The following is a 17,098-nucleotide window of genomic DNA, read 5'->3' as shown; positions in this document are numbered from 1 at the left end:
CATAGCGACCCTATACAGAGTTTCTGAGGAGTGGCTGATGGGTTTGAACTGGTAACTTTGCAGCCCAAACTGACCTTGCGGTCTAGTACATGACCCTGCAGCACCACATTAGGACTCCAAAAAATAGAAATAGGCCCACTATGATGTAAGGGTTCTTGTATGGTCTGGCTTGTTTAGCCAACTCCCAGAAATGACTTGAGTCTCCTGACAACTGTGGTGACCTACAGGGCCTGGGTTTATTCCACAAGGGAAACATAAAGGCCAAGTAAGAGAAATGCTAAACGATAATTTAAAAAAACAAAATGTTCACAGGGAAAATGGAGGGCCACATTATAACTTCTGTGAGTCCTTGACATTTGTGCCTTCATGGGCCCCTTCTTCCATTAAATAAAAAAGGTTAACATTTATATTTTACCACCACATTGGTATAAAGATGAAATAATCCAGTCTGGATCATATTCATGTACCTGTCTGATTTTAAAAGACATGAAAACATCTTGGTGGACATTCTGCATTGTGTCCATTCGGCCTAAAGGATACAGTACCTCTGGGTACACATTACCCAAATGACTTGTCTACATGGTTGCTTCTCTAGAGGTTTACCAAGCTCTAGTTTCCTTGTCTAGAAAGTATGAGGGAGCCTAGAAAACTCCTTGGAGCCTGTTCCACACATTTCCCTGGACCAGCAGCCTTGGGCTTTATCTTCTGGGTGCCCCTGGCACTGGGGACACACTTGTAACTGGCACTGTCACTCTGTATCATGGGGAGTTGTTTGTCAGAGTGAGTAGGAAGGTGATGTTATGGATTGAATTGTGCTCCCCCTAAAGAAGTGTCAACTTGGCTGGGCCATGACTCTCGGTGGTTGGGCAGCTATGTAATGACAGAGGGAATCTATCGCCATGATGCGATCTGATGTGAGGGCATGGGGGTGGGGTGCAGCAGCCTTACTGGAGTCATTGTCCTGATGTGATGTAAGTGGACTTTCCCTGGGGGCATGGCCTGCATCCCCTTTTATCTTATAAGAGATAAAAGGACAGAGAAGCTAGCAGAGAGCAGGCACCTTAGCATCCCTGAGAAAGAAGACCAGGAACAGCTCCATCCGTTGGACCCAGGGATCTTATACTCTGACTCTCTAGACCCAGGGGAAGACTGATGACAAGACACATGGAAATCTCCAAGGATCGCTGGGCCTACAGATGATGCAAGGAGCCCACAGAGACAGAAAGCCTTCCTCCAGAGTCAGTGTTCTGAATTTAGACTTCTAGCTTTCTAAATTGAGAGAGAATAGATCTGTGTTTGTTAAAGCCATTCATCTGTGGTATATCTGTTACAACAACACTACATAACAGAGACTGGTGACAAGATAGAAGCACTCTGGGATGATGAGACTGAGATTCATCACCTCCATGCTCCTGTGGCTGGCACAGGCCTGAAGATACTGCACCAAGGTTTGCTGGAGGAATGGGGGTTGGTGGAGGAAGATAAAGGCGGCTTCCTACTTGAGACACTATTATCCCATAGGAACTAGGCCACAGGCCAATAAGATACATAAATGGATGAAGCAGTAGGTGTGAAGTTTGGCCACCTGGAGTGTGTGTGCATTTGAGGATTTCCTGGGACCCCATCTCTTCTCTTGAAGGATGAATGTACCAATTTGAAGAGACAGAGGGATTATACTTATGTGGGTCTGCCATGTGGTTACGTTGGTGAACAGTTAGTACGATAGGTCCCTGGGGGAGTTCCTTAGAGTTTCTGGGTGGCTAACACTTAACTGTGCTCATGAGGAATCTGTACCTGGACCAAGAGGCAGTTGTTCAAACAGAAAATGGGAACACTGAATGTTTTAAAATTAAGAGAGGTGTGTGACAAGATTGTATTCTTTAACCATACTTATTCAATCTGTATGCTGAGCAAATAATTCGAGAAGCTGTGTTATATGAAGAAAAAAGTGGCATCAGGATTGGAGGAAGACTTATTAACAACCTGCGATATGCAAATGACACAACCTTGCTTGCTGAAAGCGAAGAGAACTTAAAACATTTACTGATGAAGATCAAAGAACACAGTCTTCGGTATGGATTACATCTCAATGTAAAGAAAACAAAAATCCTCACTACTGGACCAATAAACAACATTCTTATCAACAGAGAAAAGATTGAAGTTGTCAAGGACTTCATTCTTCTTGGATCAACTATCAACACTCACGGAAGCAGCAGTCAAGAAATCAAATGACGTATTGCATTAGGCAAATCTGCTGCACAAGACCTTTTTAAAGTGTGGAAGAGCAAAGATGTCAGCTTAAGGACTAAGGTGTGCCTGACCCAAGCCATGGTATTTTCAATAACCTCATATGCATGTGAATAAGGAAGCCTGGAGAATTGATGTTTTTGAGTTATGGTGTTGGAGGAGAATATTCAAAGTGCCATGGGCTGCCAAAAAAACCAATAGATCCATTTTGGAAGAAGTGCAGCCAGAATACTCCTTGGAGGCCAAGATGGCCAAACTTTGTCTCTCATACTTTGGACATATTGTCAGGTGGGACCAGTCGCTGGAGAAGGATATCATGTTTGGTAAGATGGAGGGTCAGAGAAAAAGAGGAAGACCCCCAATGAGATGGATTGGCCAAGTGGCAGCATGGATGGGCTGAAGCATGCCAACACTAGTGAAACTGGCCCAGGAACGGGCAGTGTTTCGTTCTGCTGTGCATAAGGTCGCTATGAGTCAGTACCTACTCGGTGGCCCCTAACAACAACAACAAAACGGTTAACAGTCTAAGCTACTAACTCAAAGGTTGTAAGTTTGAGTCCACCCTGAAGTACCTTGGAAGAATGATCTGACAGTGTACTTCAGGAAAAGCAGTCACTGGAAACCCAGTTCCACTCTGACACACACAGGGTTGCCAGGCGTTGGAATCCATTGATGGCACTTGGTTTTTTGGGGGGAGTTCCTTGCCTCCAAACCCTGCTCCCCACTCACCTTCATCGCTGGTGTGAGGCTCAGTGCCATTGTCATGGTCAACTTCATCGATGGTCCCTGGTTCGCTGTGTGGGCTGTCACTGCAAGGAAACAGGAAGGGGACTCACCAGGGGCTGTCTACCCTCACACCACTCTCAGCTACTCCACCTCTGGGTCTTCACCCTCATCATGCTCCGGCTCCTGGTATGTTGTCTTTTCCATTCTGTCCCTCTACAGCCCCCTCCTCCATGAAGCTCTCCTGAATTTCTCTCTAGCTCCCCACAGCCCTGCACTTTGCTGGAATAGCTTCTTGGTCAAAGTTGTCAGTGCTTAGATGTTCTTGTAAGATGCAGAGGATAAAAGTAAAGACTGATGTTTATCATCAGAAGGACCACTGGCCCAACAATCCAGCCCAGAAAGGAACCTTGGGAGGATTGTGCATCACATCATCTCCCCTGGCTCCCTTGTCTCAGAACTGGGGTGACAGACCCAGTGAGGAGATGCAGTGATGGGTAAGGCAGACAAGGTCCTTGCCCTTATAGAAATTACATTCTAGAGGGGGACAGGAAAAATGCCCGAGTACGCAGGCCAGTAAAGAAAACTGTTGTAAGCTGAGACACATGTTATGTAGGAAACAAAGGAGCAGAGACAAGAATGGCAGAAACGAGGAATGAAGGGTGGTTGAGGAAGGCTCCTCAGAGACATTTAAACAGCATTCGGGGAGACAGACTTCATTATTAAATATTTTGCACTGCCTGCTTGACATAGTTCATACTCCGCAAAATGACTTACAGTCCCTGTTTACACACTACGCTTGGTCACACTGCCTGCTTTCCATTTCATTGAATGCTCTTTGCAGGTGCTATTCCCATGGCCTAGAATGTTCTTTGCCTATTCCAGTTCATCCTTCAAGTAGGTCTCAGTTCAGCCTTTGCTTCTCCAATGGGGTCTTTCCTGACCACCTGAAATTGGCCTAGGGGCCCACTTCTGGAACATCATCTTGTCTCCTTCAGTAGAGTTTCCAGAAGCCAGGGGTTAATCTGGTTCATAGTCACATCCTTGCTTAGGACAGGTTCTATTTCAGTTGCTCAGTAATAGGACTGAATGAATGATTGTTGTCTACTATGATGACAGACCCTCAGATAAATCCTGTTTTTTGGCCTTGAAAACTCCTCCAGAATTTCTCTGTAATTAATAGTTTTCCTTTCTCTTGGGAAATAAATGAGATTTAGAGAAATGTGGTGATTGTATTTTGTTCTTTGATAAATACACTAAGATCTGTGTGTTCTTCGCAGAACACTAATTATATATATTGTAACAAAAATAAGGACCTGGTAATGATTGCAAAGACTGGGAAAAATTCCTCTTTGTTCATCAATTATGCTTGCTGGATGTTAAATGTTTCTGTTTCTGTTAAATGTTTCAGAACAGGGACTGGCGTGCTCCATGGTGCTGCCAATGAGACTAGGGAGCTGTGATTAGCCAACACTGTTGTTGTTGTGATTAAGTGCTGTCAAGTCAGTTCTGACTTACAGTGACCCTGGACAGGGTTTCCGAGGAGCGGCTGGTGGATTTGAACCGCCGACCTTGCCACACCAATGAAATAATGGGCCATGGTGGCGGAGTCCAGGTTGATACTTGTAGGGTAAGCACTGGACTGCTAACTGCAAGGTAGGCAGTTCAAAGCCACTGGCTATACAGGGACACTATGATCCAGAACTGACTCAATGGCACTTAACAACAACAACAATATGACCCATTATTTCTTTGTATATAGGGTAACAAAGGAACTGCGGGGCTCGCTTCATTGAAGAATTTAAAGCTCTACTATGTCTCCAGAGCTAAGCTAGCTCAAGAGGCTGGAATGCTTTGAAAATCAAAAGACAAACTCCTCTGTAGGCACTTGGTTGAAAGCAGACCAGATAATACCTAAATATATAGCTGTGCATTGTCATAGACTGGGGATAAAGTAACAATGACTGGTCTGTCCCTTGGTGTTCTGAATATCCTGTCTTTACCACATTGTAAAGTCTTAGCCTGGGGAAGGTACTCAGTCCTGATTTTGACAAGGTTCGAAACTATTTCTCCAACAACCCAGTGCTGTGCTCACTCCACAGAGAAGCTTCACTGAATGAACCTTGTTGGCCTGGTGTGGAGCACTCAGAAAGCGTGAACTTACTTTGTGTAGAAAAGAGAACTCCCAGATGGGAAAAGTAGTAAGGGGCAGACTCACTCTCAGTCCATAAGACTGAGGTAGGATTTACTCACTTCCCTGCTTCCTGTGCCTCCACCTAGTCAGTTAGAGCATGGCATCCCTCTACCATGTGACTAGTTCAGGGACCAGCACTAAACCAAGCCTCACCAGTGAGATGTAATTCTTGGGCTTGTGTTGGGGCATTTGGAAAGAACATTTGGGGATACTGAGAGAATGGGTTCTAAATCTAGAGTTGTTGGCTGCCTTCTTCAACCACCAAGAGGAGAGGCTGCCTGAGAATGAAGTCAACACAGAAGAAAGCAGAGTCAAGAGATGGTGACTGCAGGACCAAGTTTTAATGGTAACATTTGAGCCCCTGGATCCAGCTATACTTGAAGCCATATTCCCAGATTCTTTAGTTAAGTAAATTAATGAATTCCCATTTGGTTTAAGTTAGTTTGAGATGTATCCTTTGTAACCAAGAGAGGACTGATGGATGTACCTATCTATTACTCAAATAATAATAAAAAAAAAGTTTATGAAAGTACAGACAGAAAAGCAGTAAGAAAATTGAAGAGCCTTCTTACTGTTCCTGTTGAATAACAACAATAACGGTCATAATAATAATAATAAGAGGAGTGGAATCTTACCAATATTCTTCCCCTCCAGCCATGCATTTTTCATACACGGGCCCCTCTAGCTCCCGGGGGCTGGGGAAGATGGCTTCATGATGGATGATGATGGTTTTGATGACTTCGTTGACGTGTGCCTGGCAGGACACAGGGTCCTGTCCATCAGGGATGTGCATGAGGGTGGGCCCGAAGCAGATGGCCAGGTTGTAGGGATCCATCATGTTCTCATCACTATACTGGGAGAGGCTAGAAGAAAGGAGGGACCCACAAGTCACTGGGGAAAGGCCAGTCCTCCCCTTGATATTTCTTTCTTTGAGGTCTCTGCTAGAATCCAGGAAGGTTCTGTGCTATATGTTGAAGACCTCAGTACGCCCCCTCCCAGGAGGCCACGGTAGGGTCAGAGAGGGGCCCCGTTGGCTAGGCAAACTAAAAGCACTCACTGGTTGAGGAAAGCGAAGAGGTATCTCATGACCACGATGACCACACGGGGCAGGGTGATGAGGATTTGTTGGATCTGGTGCACCCTCTCAGCTGGGGTCTCCAGTTCTGCAACATAAAGGGGCTTTTCAGGATGCCTTTGATCCTCAAAGATGTACTGGTTCCCATCTCCTACATTAGCTCAAGTGGTGCTAGGAGAGCCAGCTTTGCTCTGACTAAGGATTCATGTGACCCAGGCCTGGCCAATCAGAACATCACATTCCCGTGGCCACATAACTGGTTCAAGGAGGGGGTTGTTGCCTGGTCAGTACCAAGTTAATTCCTGGGACTTTGGGATGAAAAAATCTAGAGAGGGTATGGTACGCTCTCGAACTTGGATGGAGGAAAGTCTGGAGCTGCTGGAGGCTGCCAGAAAAGAAGAGCTTACTTACTTGAGAGTGAAGTCAGCACAGAGATGCAGGGGGACAGATTCCTGCTGAGGCCATGTGAGGGCTTGAATCCAGCTGGGCCTAAACTTTCTGGGACATGGGCCAATGCATTCCTTCTTATGGATGCAACCCGTTTAAGTTGAATTTCTGTCACTTGTAACCTAAGAGCCCTGATAAACACCATTGTTGTTGTTGTTGTTGTTGTTAAGTGCCATCGAGTCGGTTCTGACCCATAGCGACTCTGAACAGGGTTTCCAAGGCTGTAACTCTTTACGGGAGCAGATAGCCTCATCTTTCTCCCGTGGAGCAGCTGGTAGTTTCGAACTGCTGACCTTACAGTTTGCAGCCTGATTCGTAACTACTACACTACCAGATAAACCATAAGGACCACATTTTATTAAACACAAGCTTGAGATAAAACAAAGTGTATTTTGTTGAATGTACAGCTGATCATCTTATCTGTAAACCTTCACTCAATTCACAGTTAAAAGTTAAAAAGAAAGAAACACCAGCTGTAGCACAGGTCTGCCACATAGTAGGTGATCAGGAAATAAGTGTGGAATAAACAGTCACTTCTCAGGTTACATATTGGCCAAAGGGCCTGGCAGATGTTCAAGGGCCTCACCATCTTAGAGAGACAATGTTGCACCCATGCCTGGGATAGCAACATGAAAAATTATGCAAAACTCGGCATTATGCAAAAAGGGAGGATATTCATATCAGATAAGAAAATGGAGGATGATTACATATATTACATAATTACCAAATTACATCATTATGTAACTGCCAAATGACATCGTTTCATCACTGCCAAACTACTGCAAAGCATGGCCCAGACAAGCTGACACATATCCTTAACCATCACAGCCAGTGCTAGTCTTGCAGAGCACCTCAGTGTTCAATACTGTCAGAGGTACACCACTACACCAAATTGTTGGATAGTACATTTTTTTACTACTGCTGTAAATGCAAAATTTCAGATAACTAAGCAGTCGATACATGAGGCATAGGTGCATTTTGAACAGTCAGGCCAAGGTGGGCTTGGTAAGGAGATCACAGTCATTAGGGGGCTTTGCCTTATGGATAGGGAAAGCTGGAGATAGGAAGAGTGAGTGGCCACAGGGCGGATCCCCAGAGCAATGTAAGCTTCTTCTCAGCACTTGTCTCTCTCACAGAGCCCTTCTTTCTGGGTCCACAGGACATCAGTGTTTTCCTTCTGTACCACAATAGTCTCTGGGTTTCTTCTGCATCCAAGGTCCTTCATGATGGGGTTTCAACCAACCTTGCCTGCCTTATTTCCCAGCCACCATCCTTCCTCAAAGATGACTAGATAAGGCGACAGTACGCCCCTGGAGGCACTGAGAAATGCATGGGGCATTCTTTGGGGTTGTCACATGACTGGGGGTTGCTACTGGCATACGATATCCAGGGGTCAGGGTGTGAATTCTACCCTTCAAACCAATTGTGCGTGCCCCAACTGAGAAACACTGGACCAGGATGTCCGAATCATCCTTCCCTCTCATAAAGGATTTTCCTGCCCCTGGGTCTTTGCACATTAAAGATCTTCTCTGTTCAGCATGGTCTAGCTTACCTCTGCGGCCCAGCTCCCTCCCCCCCCGCCCCCACCTCACAGAATTAATGATAATGCATGCATATCGATTCTACCACCCCTCACTATAATCTACAGTGTTGGCACAGCTTCCATCATATTAGGTATTAATATTGTTTTTTTTAAATACATTTATTTTCAAAGGAAACCATTTAGAGAAACCAGCATCACGTGACATAATTAGAAGGTGACATTAAAAATAGACACAAAGAAAGCAAAACAATGCTACAAAATTACAGTTAGACATTCCTGAAGACAAAATGCCTGAGAGTGAGACTCCGCTCTCTGTTTACAAAGGGAATTGGTGGGTAACAGTTTCTCCTCAATGCAATGAGAGGCTTTGGAAAGAAACAGAGAAGGGACTCTTCGGTTCAAGGTGGGATTCAAGGTCCGTAATGTCTGTGCAAAGCCTTGCTCAGTAATTAGACTATGGGGACTTCTAAAATTGTGTGCTGAGCACATGACACAAGGCTCAGAGAGGGTTGGGGATTTTGTGGTGTGGAATTTCTGAGCTGTGATTCGGAGCATGAGCTAGGTCTGGAAAGCTGAGCAGAGAGTCATGTGGTGGGCAGAAGGGTTCTAGAAGGGTCTTATTGAAGCCTCCTTCTCTTGCCACCTCCTGGGACATTTTCCTGGCTGCAAATCTCTCCCAGCACGTGGTAAGTATAATGCCTAGTGGCACTAGGTATAGGACAATTTAAAACATTTTGAAATAGAGGTTTATTTATTTATTTATAAAGGCATTTTGTAAAAGTTGCCTTAGATTTTGGCATCTTACGGCCAAGGTGACTTGACTTCATCCTGGAAGCTTAGGCTTGTGCCTTTATCCACAGAAACATAAGGATCAGCAGGGCTCTTACAGCCAGTGATGCCAGAGGAGGCACCTGGTCAACTTATTTTCACCATTCCCTTGTGTGTCACATCGATGATCTGACTCTCCAACCTTCCATGGCTATCTATTACCTAAGGGGAAAAAGCTGCAAAAACCCTTGCAAGGCATTCACAGTTTTCCCACTCTTGCTCCACACACTGCCTTCTGGTCCTATTATTGGTCTACATCTTCAGCCCGGCACAGGATTCCCCATGTACCTCCTCCAGAACCATTCTGCTGTTCAAACTCCCTGGACTCTGATCTGTGAAACCAAGCCCTCCTCTGCGTCTCCTCCTTTGAGCATCTTCTGCACCCAGAAATGTGCCATCTTTTTAGCTTCTTCATTATGAAGCATCTTGTTATTTTCACTAGATTTTAAGTTAATTGAGGGCAAGGGTCATTCTCCCCTGTGCCTGGGACAGTGTTGAGCCTCAGCACAACTTCAATAAAGAGCTGTCAGGGAGCTGATTACCTCACTGGGGAACCCCTCATCTGCCTGCCCTTCCCCATTGGTACTTACTAATGGTAGATATCAAATCTTGAAACCTTTCCTTAGGAAAGAGTGGGTTTTCCAGTCCTCGGAAATACAGTTTTAAAACGCCAGCGACTGAATTGATGTCTCGTTCATTCTGATCGTCTACAAGGGGGTCTTCGCCTGAGTGGAAACAGAAGATGGTTCAGCTTGGTAAGGAGCCAGCGAACAGGCTGACAGTGGTAGATGTGGATTGATCCAGTCTGAGCTGGAGGAGTTGCCAACAGGACAAGCCTTGCGGACACATCCCCACTTCCAGCAAACTTAAAGTTCTCCCTACAGCTGTTTATAAAATTTGAAAATCTAGAGAAAAATTGTAATAATAATATATGAACACACATTATCCTGCATTTAAACCAAATAATTGTCAAAGTTTCATCGTGTTTGCTCTCTCTCTGTCGTTATTTATACTTCTTGTTGTCACAGCTCAGCTGTTTGAGAATATTTTGTAGACCTCACAACAAATAGGTCACTGTGAAATATTTCAACACATAGCTCTTAAGAATAAAGACTTCCTTCTGCAGAACCACCACAATATTATTATTGCTGCAAGGTATTGTTGAGTTGGTTCCAACTCACAGCCACCCAGTACAGAGCTTCCAAGGCTGTAAATCTTGATGGGAACAGAACATCTAATCTTTCTGCTGCACAGTATTATCACACCTGTGGAAATGAATAGTTCCAAACATCATTTACTAACTATACAGTTCACATTCCAACGCCCCCAGTTGTTCCTATCATGTATTTTTTTCCTTAGATTAAAAAACGCCCCCAAACTAAGCTCTTATCAATGTTCACATTTGGTTGCTATGTCTCGTTAGTCCCTTAAATGTAGAACAGATCCAATTGTTTTGTTTGTTTTTTATAATAATGACTTTTTTAGAGTCCAGGCCAGTCCTGTAGAATGTCTCCCATTCTGAATTTGTCTCATGATTAGCTCCCGGTTTCATATTTTGGGCAAAAGTTCTACCTGGGTGTCACTGGCAGACACCTTATGGCATCCCATCAGAAACCACCTAATGTCAGATTGCTGCTGCTGCTGTTTGGTTGTTGGTGAAGGTGGAGACTCCGATCTCTACATGTTAAAGTCATGCCTCCCTTTCTGAAATCAGGAAGTGATCTGGAAATGATACTGTGAGGCCCTGTCCTGTGCGTATCAATGTCCTCAACAGTTTCACCCAATTGTTTAAGCATCCACAGTGACTTTGGCCCAAATCAATGATCACACTAGGGGTTACAAAATAGGCATTTTCTGTTTGTTATTTCGCCTGTATCTATTAGCTGGCATTCTTCTGTAAGGAAGAACTTTCCTCCCCTTGCTCCAACCCCTCTTAGTTTAAAAAAAAAAAAAAAATTTTTTTTTTTTTTTAAAAAGGTTAATTCAATGTATTGTGATTTATTATCATCATTTTTCTTTTGGATGTTCCAAATGGCCCAAATTTGGCCCCAGGAATCCTTTCTTCTGTCATTTTAATATAACCTCTTTATTGAACATTTCTTTGCTTTCTGGCAGAAAAGATTTCCTTGCACTTTTCTAGTATCAAACATCTCTTCACAGAGCTCTGGTTCCTTTTTGTAGGGAATAGCTTTAGGAAACCAAGATCTAGATACTCATTGCTACAGGAATATTCTAAATGGTTTGTCGCCCCTTTCAGTGGATAGTATATATGTGTGCATACGAGTTCAGAATAATATTTCTAATTCATATTTAATATACGAAGTTTTGCTTGCCTTCATTTATTTTGTATGTGTCTATCTTTTTCTTACAGAGAAACTCTTGGTTCCTAATACCATTACCATATTTATTTATTTGCTTTATCCTACAACATACATAAAATAGTCCTGAAAATTTTAACACCAACATTACTATTACTAACTTATCTTCTACATAAAGTCAACAATTTCTTTGTGTGTATGTTTGGGTATATATGTCTATCTTCAGACTATATCCCACTTAAATGTATAATTAGAAGACAGAAAGTAGATTGCTAATTGCCAAAAGAGGAAGGGACAACAAATGCGTACAAAGTCTCTTTCTGGGGGTGAAGAAATTTTTCCAGAACTAAATTATGGGGATGGTTGTAGGACTCTGTGAGTATACTCAAACCCAGATCCTACTGCCACTGAGTTGATTCCAATTCATAGCAACGCTGGATGGGGTTTCAGAGGCTACAGCTCTTTAAAGGAGCAGAGAGCCTCTTCGTTCTCCCTCAGAGTGGCTGGTGGGTTCGAACTGCTGACTTTGTGGTTAGCAGTCCAATAGTTATCTAGCACCACCAGGGCTAGAAACTATGAACACATTTACTTTAAACTGATGAACTTCATGATATTTAAATGAAACCTTAATACAAAAAATGTACATATGTAAAAGCTACTCTCTATGTGGTTATGTTGTAAATTTGATACATAGTTAGCTTATTTGTTTCTATTTCTATTGAACTTTAGAGGTTCTTTTTAGAAATTCTTTTGCTTTTTAAATTTATAGTTTTGAAAAATAAAACATTCACATGGTCCGAAAGTCAAAACCAGATACAAAGTTCCAGGTAGAGGGGCCCCAGCCTTATCTTTCTCCCTCCACCTCCCAGTAAACCGTTTCATTAGTTTCTGGTTTAGACTGGTGGGTTTCTTTCTGAAAAAATAAGCAACACACAGATGCATTTTTATTGCCCTTGCTTCTTATACAAAATGTAGTATATTACTATATATGCTCATTTACATATTTGTTCCTTCAATTGCTGTGGAGTTGATTCTGACTCATGGGAACCCTGTGTGTGTCAGAAGAGAACTGTGCTCCATAGCATTTTCAGGGCTTTTCTGAAACATTTTGTCAGGCCAGTCTTCTGAAGTATTCCTGGGTGGGTTTGAACTGCCAAACTTTTAGCTAGAGTTGAGCGCTTAGCCATTTGTGCTACCAAGAATTCCTTTACAAGTACGATAAATCCTTAACAATCAATCTGGAAATCCCTTTACATCAGTTTATAGGTATGTTTCTCACTCTTCTTTCTTTCTTTTTAATGGCTGCAAAGAACTCCATGTGATGGTTACACCATAATGTATTCCATCAATTGTCTATGGGTAGACATTTGATTGCTTTCTAATATTTTGCTATTACAAATATTGCCACAGTGTGTATAACCTTGTACATATGGGTTTTTGTATTTGTATCTGTGCTATTTTTCTAGAAGTGGAATTGTTGAGGATAAATTCTTAGATGTAGTTTGATCAGTTACAACCAAATTCCCCTCCTGAGGGGTGTACCATTTTACATCCCCACCAGCAACATAGGAGAATTCTGTCTTTCCATAGGTCTGCCCATGGAATGTGTTCACCTTTTTGAATTTTTGCCAAATGGATAGGGAAGAGTGGAATCTCAGGGAGTAGTCTTTTTCAGTTGAATTCAGGGATGCTGAGCTAGTTCAGCGCTGGGAGCCCCTGGACAGGAGGCAAAGGAGATCAGGGAGCCATTAACTCCTTCCAGAGGGTATAGAGACAATGACCTAGCACAGCATGGATGGCACCTCTCAGACCAGCACCCAATGACCAGCAGAATCAGAAACTCACACTCAGACCTCTTTATTCTGCCTCCGTTATAGGAAGAGAGCTCTGGGCCCCAACATGCTTTAGTGCAACTTAGAGAAATGGCCCCCTTCCTCCAGTAGAAAGTCCTATCCCACGGTTAGCAGTTTATGGAGTGTGGGCTGGCATTCAACTCCCACTTGCCCTTTGGCAGTGCCCAGTCTTAACATTTGTGTGGCAGCCCTGACAACCTCTCATATAGTCCCATGAATGCTTTGCCCACAAAACTTCTTTGTGGAGAAGAAAAAGAGAAAACATCAAAAACCATAGTAATACTAAAGGGTCCATACTCAGAGAGCACTTGCACAACACCTAGAAAGACCTCCGGGACCCCTCTCCCTTTCAAGACAACTAAGGCACTTACACAGTCAGACAGGTACCAGTCAGTCAGACCAGACTGCGTCATGCCTAAGAGATATTCTTTCTGTTACTTGTGATTTTCTAATTTATCTGCTGTCTACTTACCTACCTGCCTATCTGTCTGTCTATCTTCCTATTTCTTTCCTTTGCAGCAGAACCCCACGCTCTCTTTTTCAAGAAAAACATTTTCTAAGAAATTCGAACAGAGTTGTGTAAATTGAATGGGTGGGTAGGGATAGTCTAAGTCCTAACTCCTCAGCCTCCTTCTCTCTCCCTGCAGTAACCTTTGAGGCCTTTGAGGACCCTAAGGAGTTTGAATACTCTGCACTATTCTAAATGGCTTCCTAATTACTACCACAAATTATTCTTAGGGTTTCATAATTTAAAGACACATCATTTTTGTTTTTCTACACTGTGATGCTGGAAGCTATGCAACCAGAATTTTAAATATCAGCACGGTCATCCATGATGACAGGGTTCAGCAGAATTAGTCGACTAAACAGACCAGGAAGAAGGAGATACAGACCACTTCTGAATGGTTAGCCTCTGAAAATACTATGAATAGCAGAGGCACATTGTCAGATATAGTGCTGGGAGGTGAGCACCTCAGGTTGGAAGGCACTCAAAATATGACTGAGGAAAAGCTACCTCCTCAAGGCCTCTGCAACCATCAATGGAGAAGAGCCGAGAGCGGGACCCTACCCAGAGAAACAGAGATGCCTGAGATGGAGACAGAGATGATGACGTGGAGTGATGAAGTGACGGGGACTTTGGACTCAGAGAGGGAAAGGGACTGTGGGCCGAAAACTGGGGGGACGAGGGGGAAGTGTAGGGAGCGGGTTTCTGGGATATACCCTTTGGGTGGTTGAAGATGCATGGAAGGGATTGGAACCATGGCAGTGAGATGATATACGATGGAATGAATGTAAAACTAAAGTTCTCCCATGTAAACTATCATATAATTCACAATAAAACATTAAAAAAAAAAAAAGAAAAGCTGCCTCCTCAAAGTAGAGTTAACCTTAATGATATGATATGGATGGAGCAAAGCTTTCAGGACCTTCATGTGCACAACTCAAAATGAGAAAAAACAGTTGCAAACATACATTAATAATTGGAATACTGAATTCATGAAGTATATGAATCTAGCAAAATTGGAAGTTGTCAAAAATGAAATGGAAAGAATAAATATTGATATCCCAGGCATTAATGAGCTGAAATGGACGGGGATTGGCCATTTTGAATGACAATCATATTGTTCACTATGTTGGAAACAACAAATTCAAGGGGAATGACATTACATTCATCGTCAAAAAGAACATGTCGAGATGTATCTTGTTGTCTGTGTATAGGATAATATCCACAGCCCTGTGGCACTGTAGGACAAGTACTGGACTGTTTACTATAAGGTTGGCAGTTCAAACCTACCAGCCGCTCCACTGGAGAAAGATGAGGCTGTCTGTTCCTGTAAAGATTTACAGGCTTGGAAACTCTATATGGGATGTTATGAGTAGGAATAGACTTGATTGCAGTGGGTACACGGCGGACCAGTTAATACCATTATCATTCAAATTTATACATTAACCACTAAAGTCAGAGATGACAAAATTGAAGAATTCTGCCAACTGCTTCAGACTAAAATTGACCAAACATGTCATCAAGATGCATTGATAATTACTAGGGATTAGAATGCAAAAATTGGAAACAAAGAGGAAGGATCAGTAGTTGGAAAATGGGACCTTGGTGATAGAGTCCATGTTGGCGATCCCATGATAGAATTTCACAAGATTGATGACTTACTCATAGAAAATACATTATTCAACAACATAAATGGCAATTGTACACATAGAGCTCACTAGATGGAATGCAGAGGAATCAAACTGACTTTATCTGTGGTAAGAGATAATGGAAAAGCTCACTATCAGCAGCGTAAACAAGGCCAGGGGTTGATTGTGGAACAGACTGAGAATTGAACAGCTGTAAGTTCAGGCTGATGCTAAAGAAAATTTAAATAAGTCCACAGAGTGAAAACTATGACCTTGAGTATATCCCACTTGAATTCAGAGACCATCACAAGAGCAGATTTGATGTATTAGATGTGAATGCCTGAAGGCCAGAAGAGTTGTGGGATACTGTCAAGAACATCATACAGGAAGAAAGAGAAAGGCTATTAAAAAGACAGGGAAGAAAGAAAAGACCAAAATGGATGACAGAAGAGACTCTGAAACTTGTTCTTGAAATTAGAGAAGCTAAATGAGTAGAAGGCATGAAGTAATAGAACTGAACAGAAGATCTCAAAGGCAGACCAAGAAGACAAAAGTATTACAATGAAATGTACAACTATCAGGAGTTAATAAACCAAAAGGGAAGGACATAATCGGCATTTCTCAATCTGAAGAAAAGCCTCCGGTTGCCATAGTGTGGTGCTGTGGGTTAATGCGTTGGACAGCAAAATCAGATTGAACTCTAAGGTTGGCAGTTCAAGCTCACCAGCCATTCCTTGGAAACCCTATGCAGGGTCGCTATGGGTCAGAACCGACTTGAAGGCACTTAACAACAACAACATAGCTAAAATATTGAATGACACAGGAAGCAGCAAAAGAAGATGGAAGGAACACTCATGGTTTTTCAGAAGAACAAACAAATCAGTGGTCGAAATATAGCCAGAATGCTTTTTCGAAGCAAGGATGATGAGACTTCGTGTCTCGTATTTCTGTTCATGTTGTCAGGAGGGACCAATCCTTGGAGAAGGACATCATGCTTGGTAAATTGGAGTGTCGACGAAAAAGAGGAGGACTCCAACGAGATGGAATGACACAGTGGCAGTAACAATGAGCTCAAATGTAACAACAAAAAAGGACCACGCTGTATTTCATTCTGCTGTACATAGAGTCGCTATGATTCAGAACTCAATGGCACCTAACAACAACATAAACGCCCATTGCCTGTGAGTTCCTCTTGTTAAGCATGAGTAACATATTGACTTCAGATACATATACACCCATAAACATCTGAGTAAATGAAAAGAAAATTGAGGTTGCCATGGATTTCATTCTACTTGGATCAACAATCAATGTCCACGGAAGTAGCAGTCAAGAAATCAAATAATGCAAATCTACTGTAAAAGACCTCTTTCAAGTTTCCAAAAGCAAAAATGTCACTTTGATGATATGGTTGTCTGATCTAAGTAATGTTTTTCAAACTTCCTTAATGAATGCAAAGTTGGACAATGAACAAGGATGACAGAGAAGAAGTCATGCATTCAAATTGTAGTATTGGTGATAAATACGGAATATACTGTGGACTCCCAGAAGCACGAACCAATCAGTCTCAGAAGAAATATAACCAGAATGTTCCTTAGAAGGTTGGTGACAGTTTGGCTTGATGATTTACATACCATCAAAAAGACTGTTGTTAAATTCTTACAGCAAGAATCATTCCCACCCCCTCCACACACAGAGTAGACAGGGATGGGCAACTTGGACATTGGCTACCCAAAATGG

At 42.7% G+C, this 17,098-nt stretch overlaps 1 protein-coding gene across 2 annotated transcripts in view; it reads right to left on the bottom strand.

Moving 5' to 3' along the window:
* SRGAP3 (SLIT-ROBO Rho GTPase activating protein 3) overlaps positions 1-17,098 on the bottom strand; it is a 413,130-nt gene that overhangs the window by 16,503 nt on the left and 379,529 nt on the right. For both annotated transcript variants that reach the window (XM_006851564.1, XM_006851573.1), the window contains exons 15-18: positions 9,648-9,782; positions 6,222-6,327; positions 5,800-6,027; positions 2,977-3,056 (exon numbers count right to left, since the gene is read on the bottom strand). In XM_006851564.1, the coding sequence (XP_006851628.1) occupies positions 2,977-3,056; positions 5,800-6,027; positions 6,222-6,327; positions 9,648-9,782 (549 nt within the window). The remainder of the gene's footprint in view (positions 1-2,976; positions 3,057-5,799; positions 6,028-6,221; positions 6,328-9,647; positions 9,783-17,098) is intronic.

The sequence above is a fragment of the Chrysochloris asiatica genome, unplaced genomic scaffold (genome assembly GCF_000296735.1).
Source record: "Chrysochloris asiatica unplaced genomic scaffold, ChrAsi1.0 scaffold00030, whole genome shotgun sequence".
In the NCBI taxonomy this organism is placed as follows: Eukaryota; Metazoa; Chordata; class Mammalia; order Afrosoricida; family Chrysochloridae; genus Chrysochloris; species Chrysochloris asiatica.
This window is presented reverse-complemented; position numbering and strand designations above follow the sequence as displayed.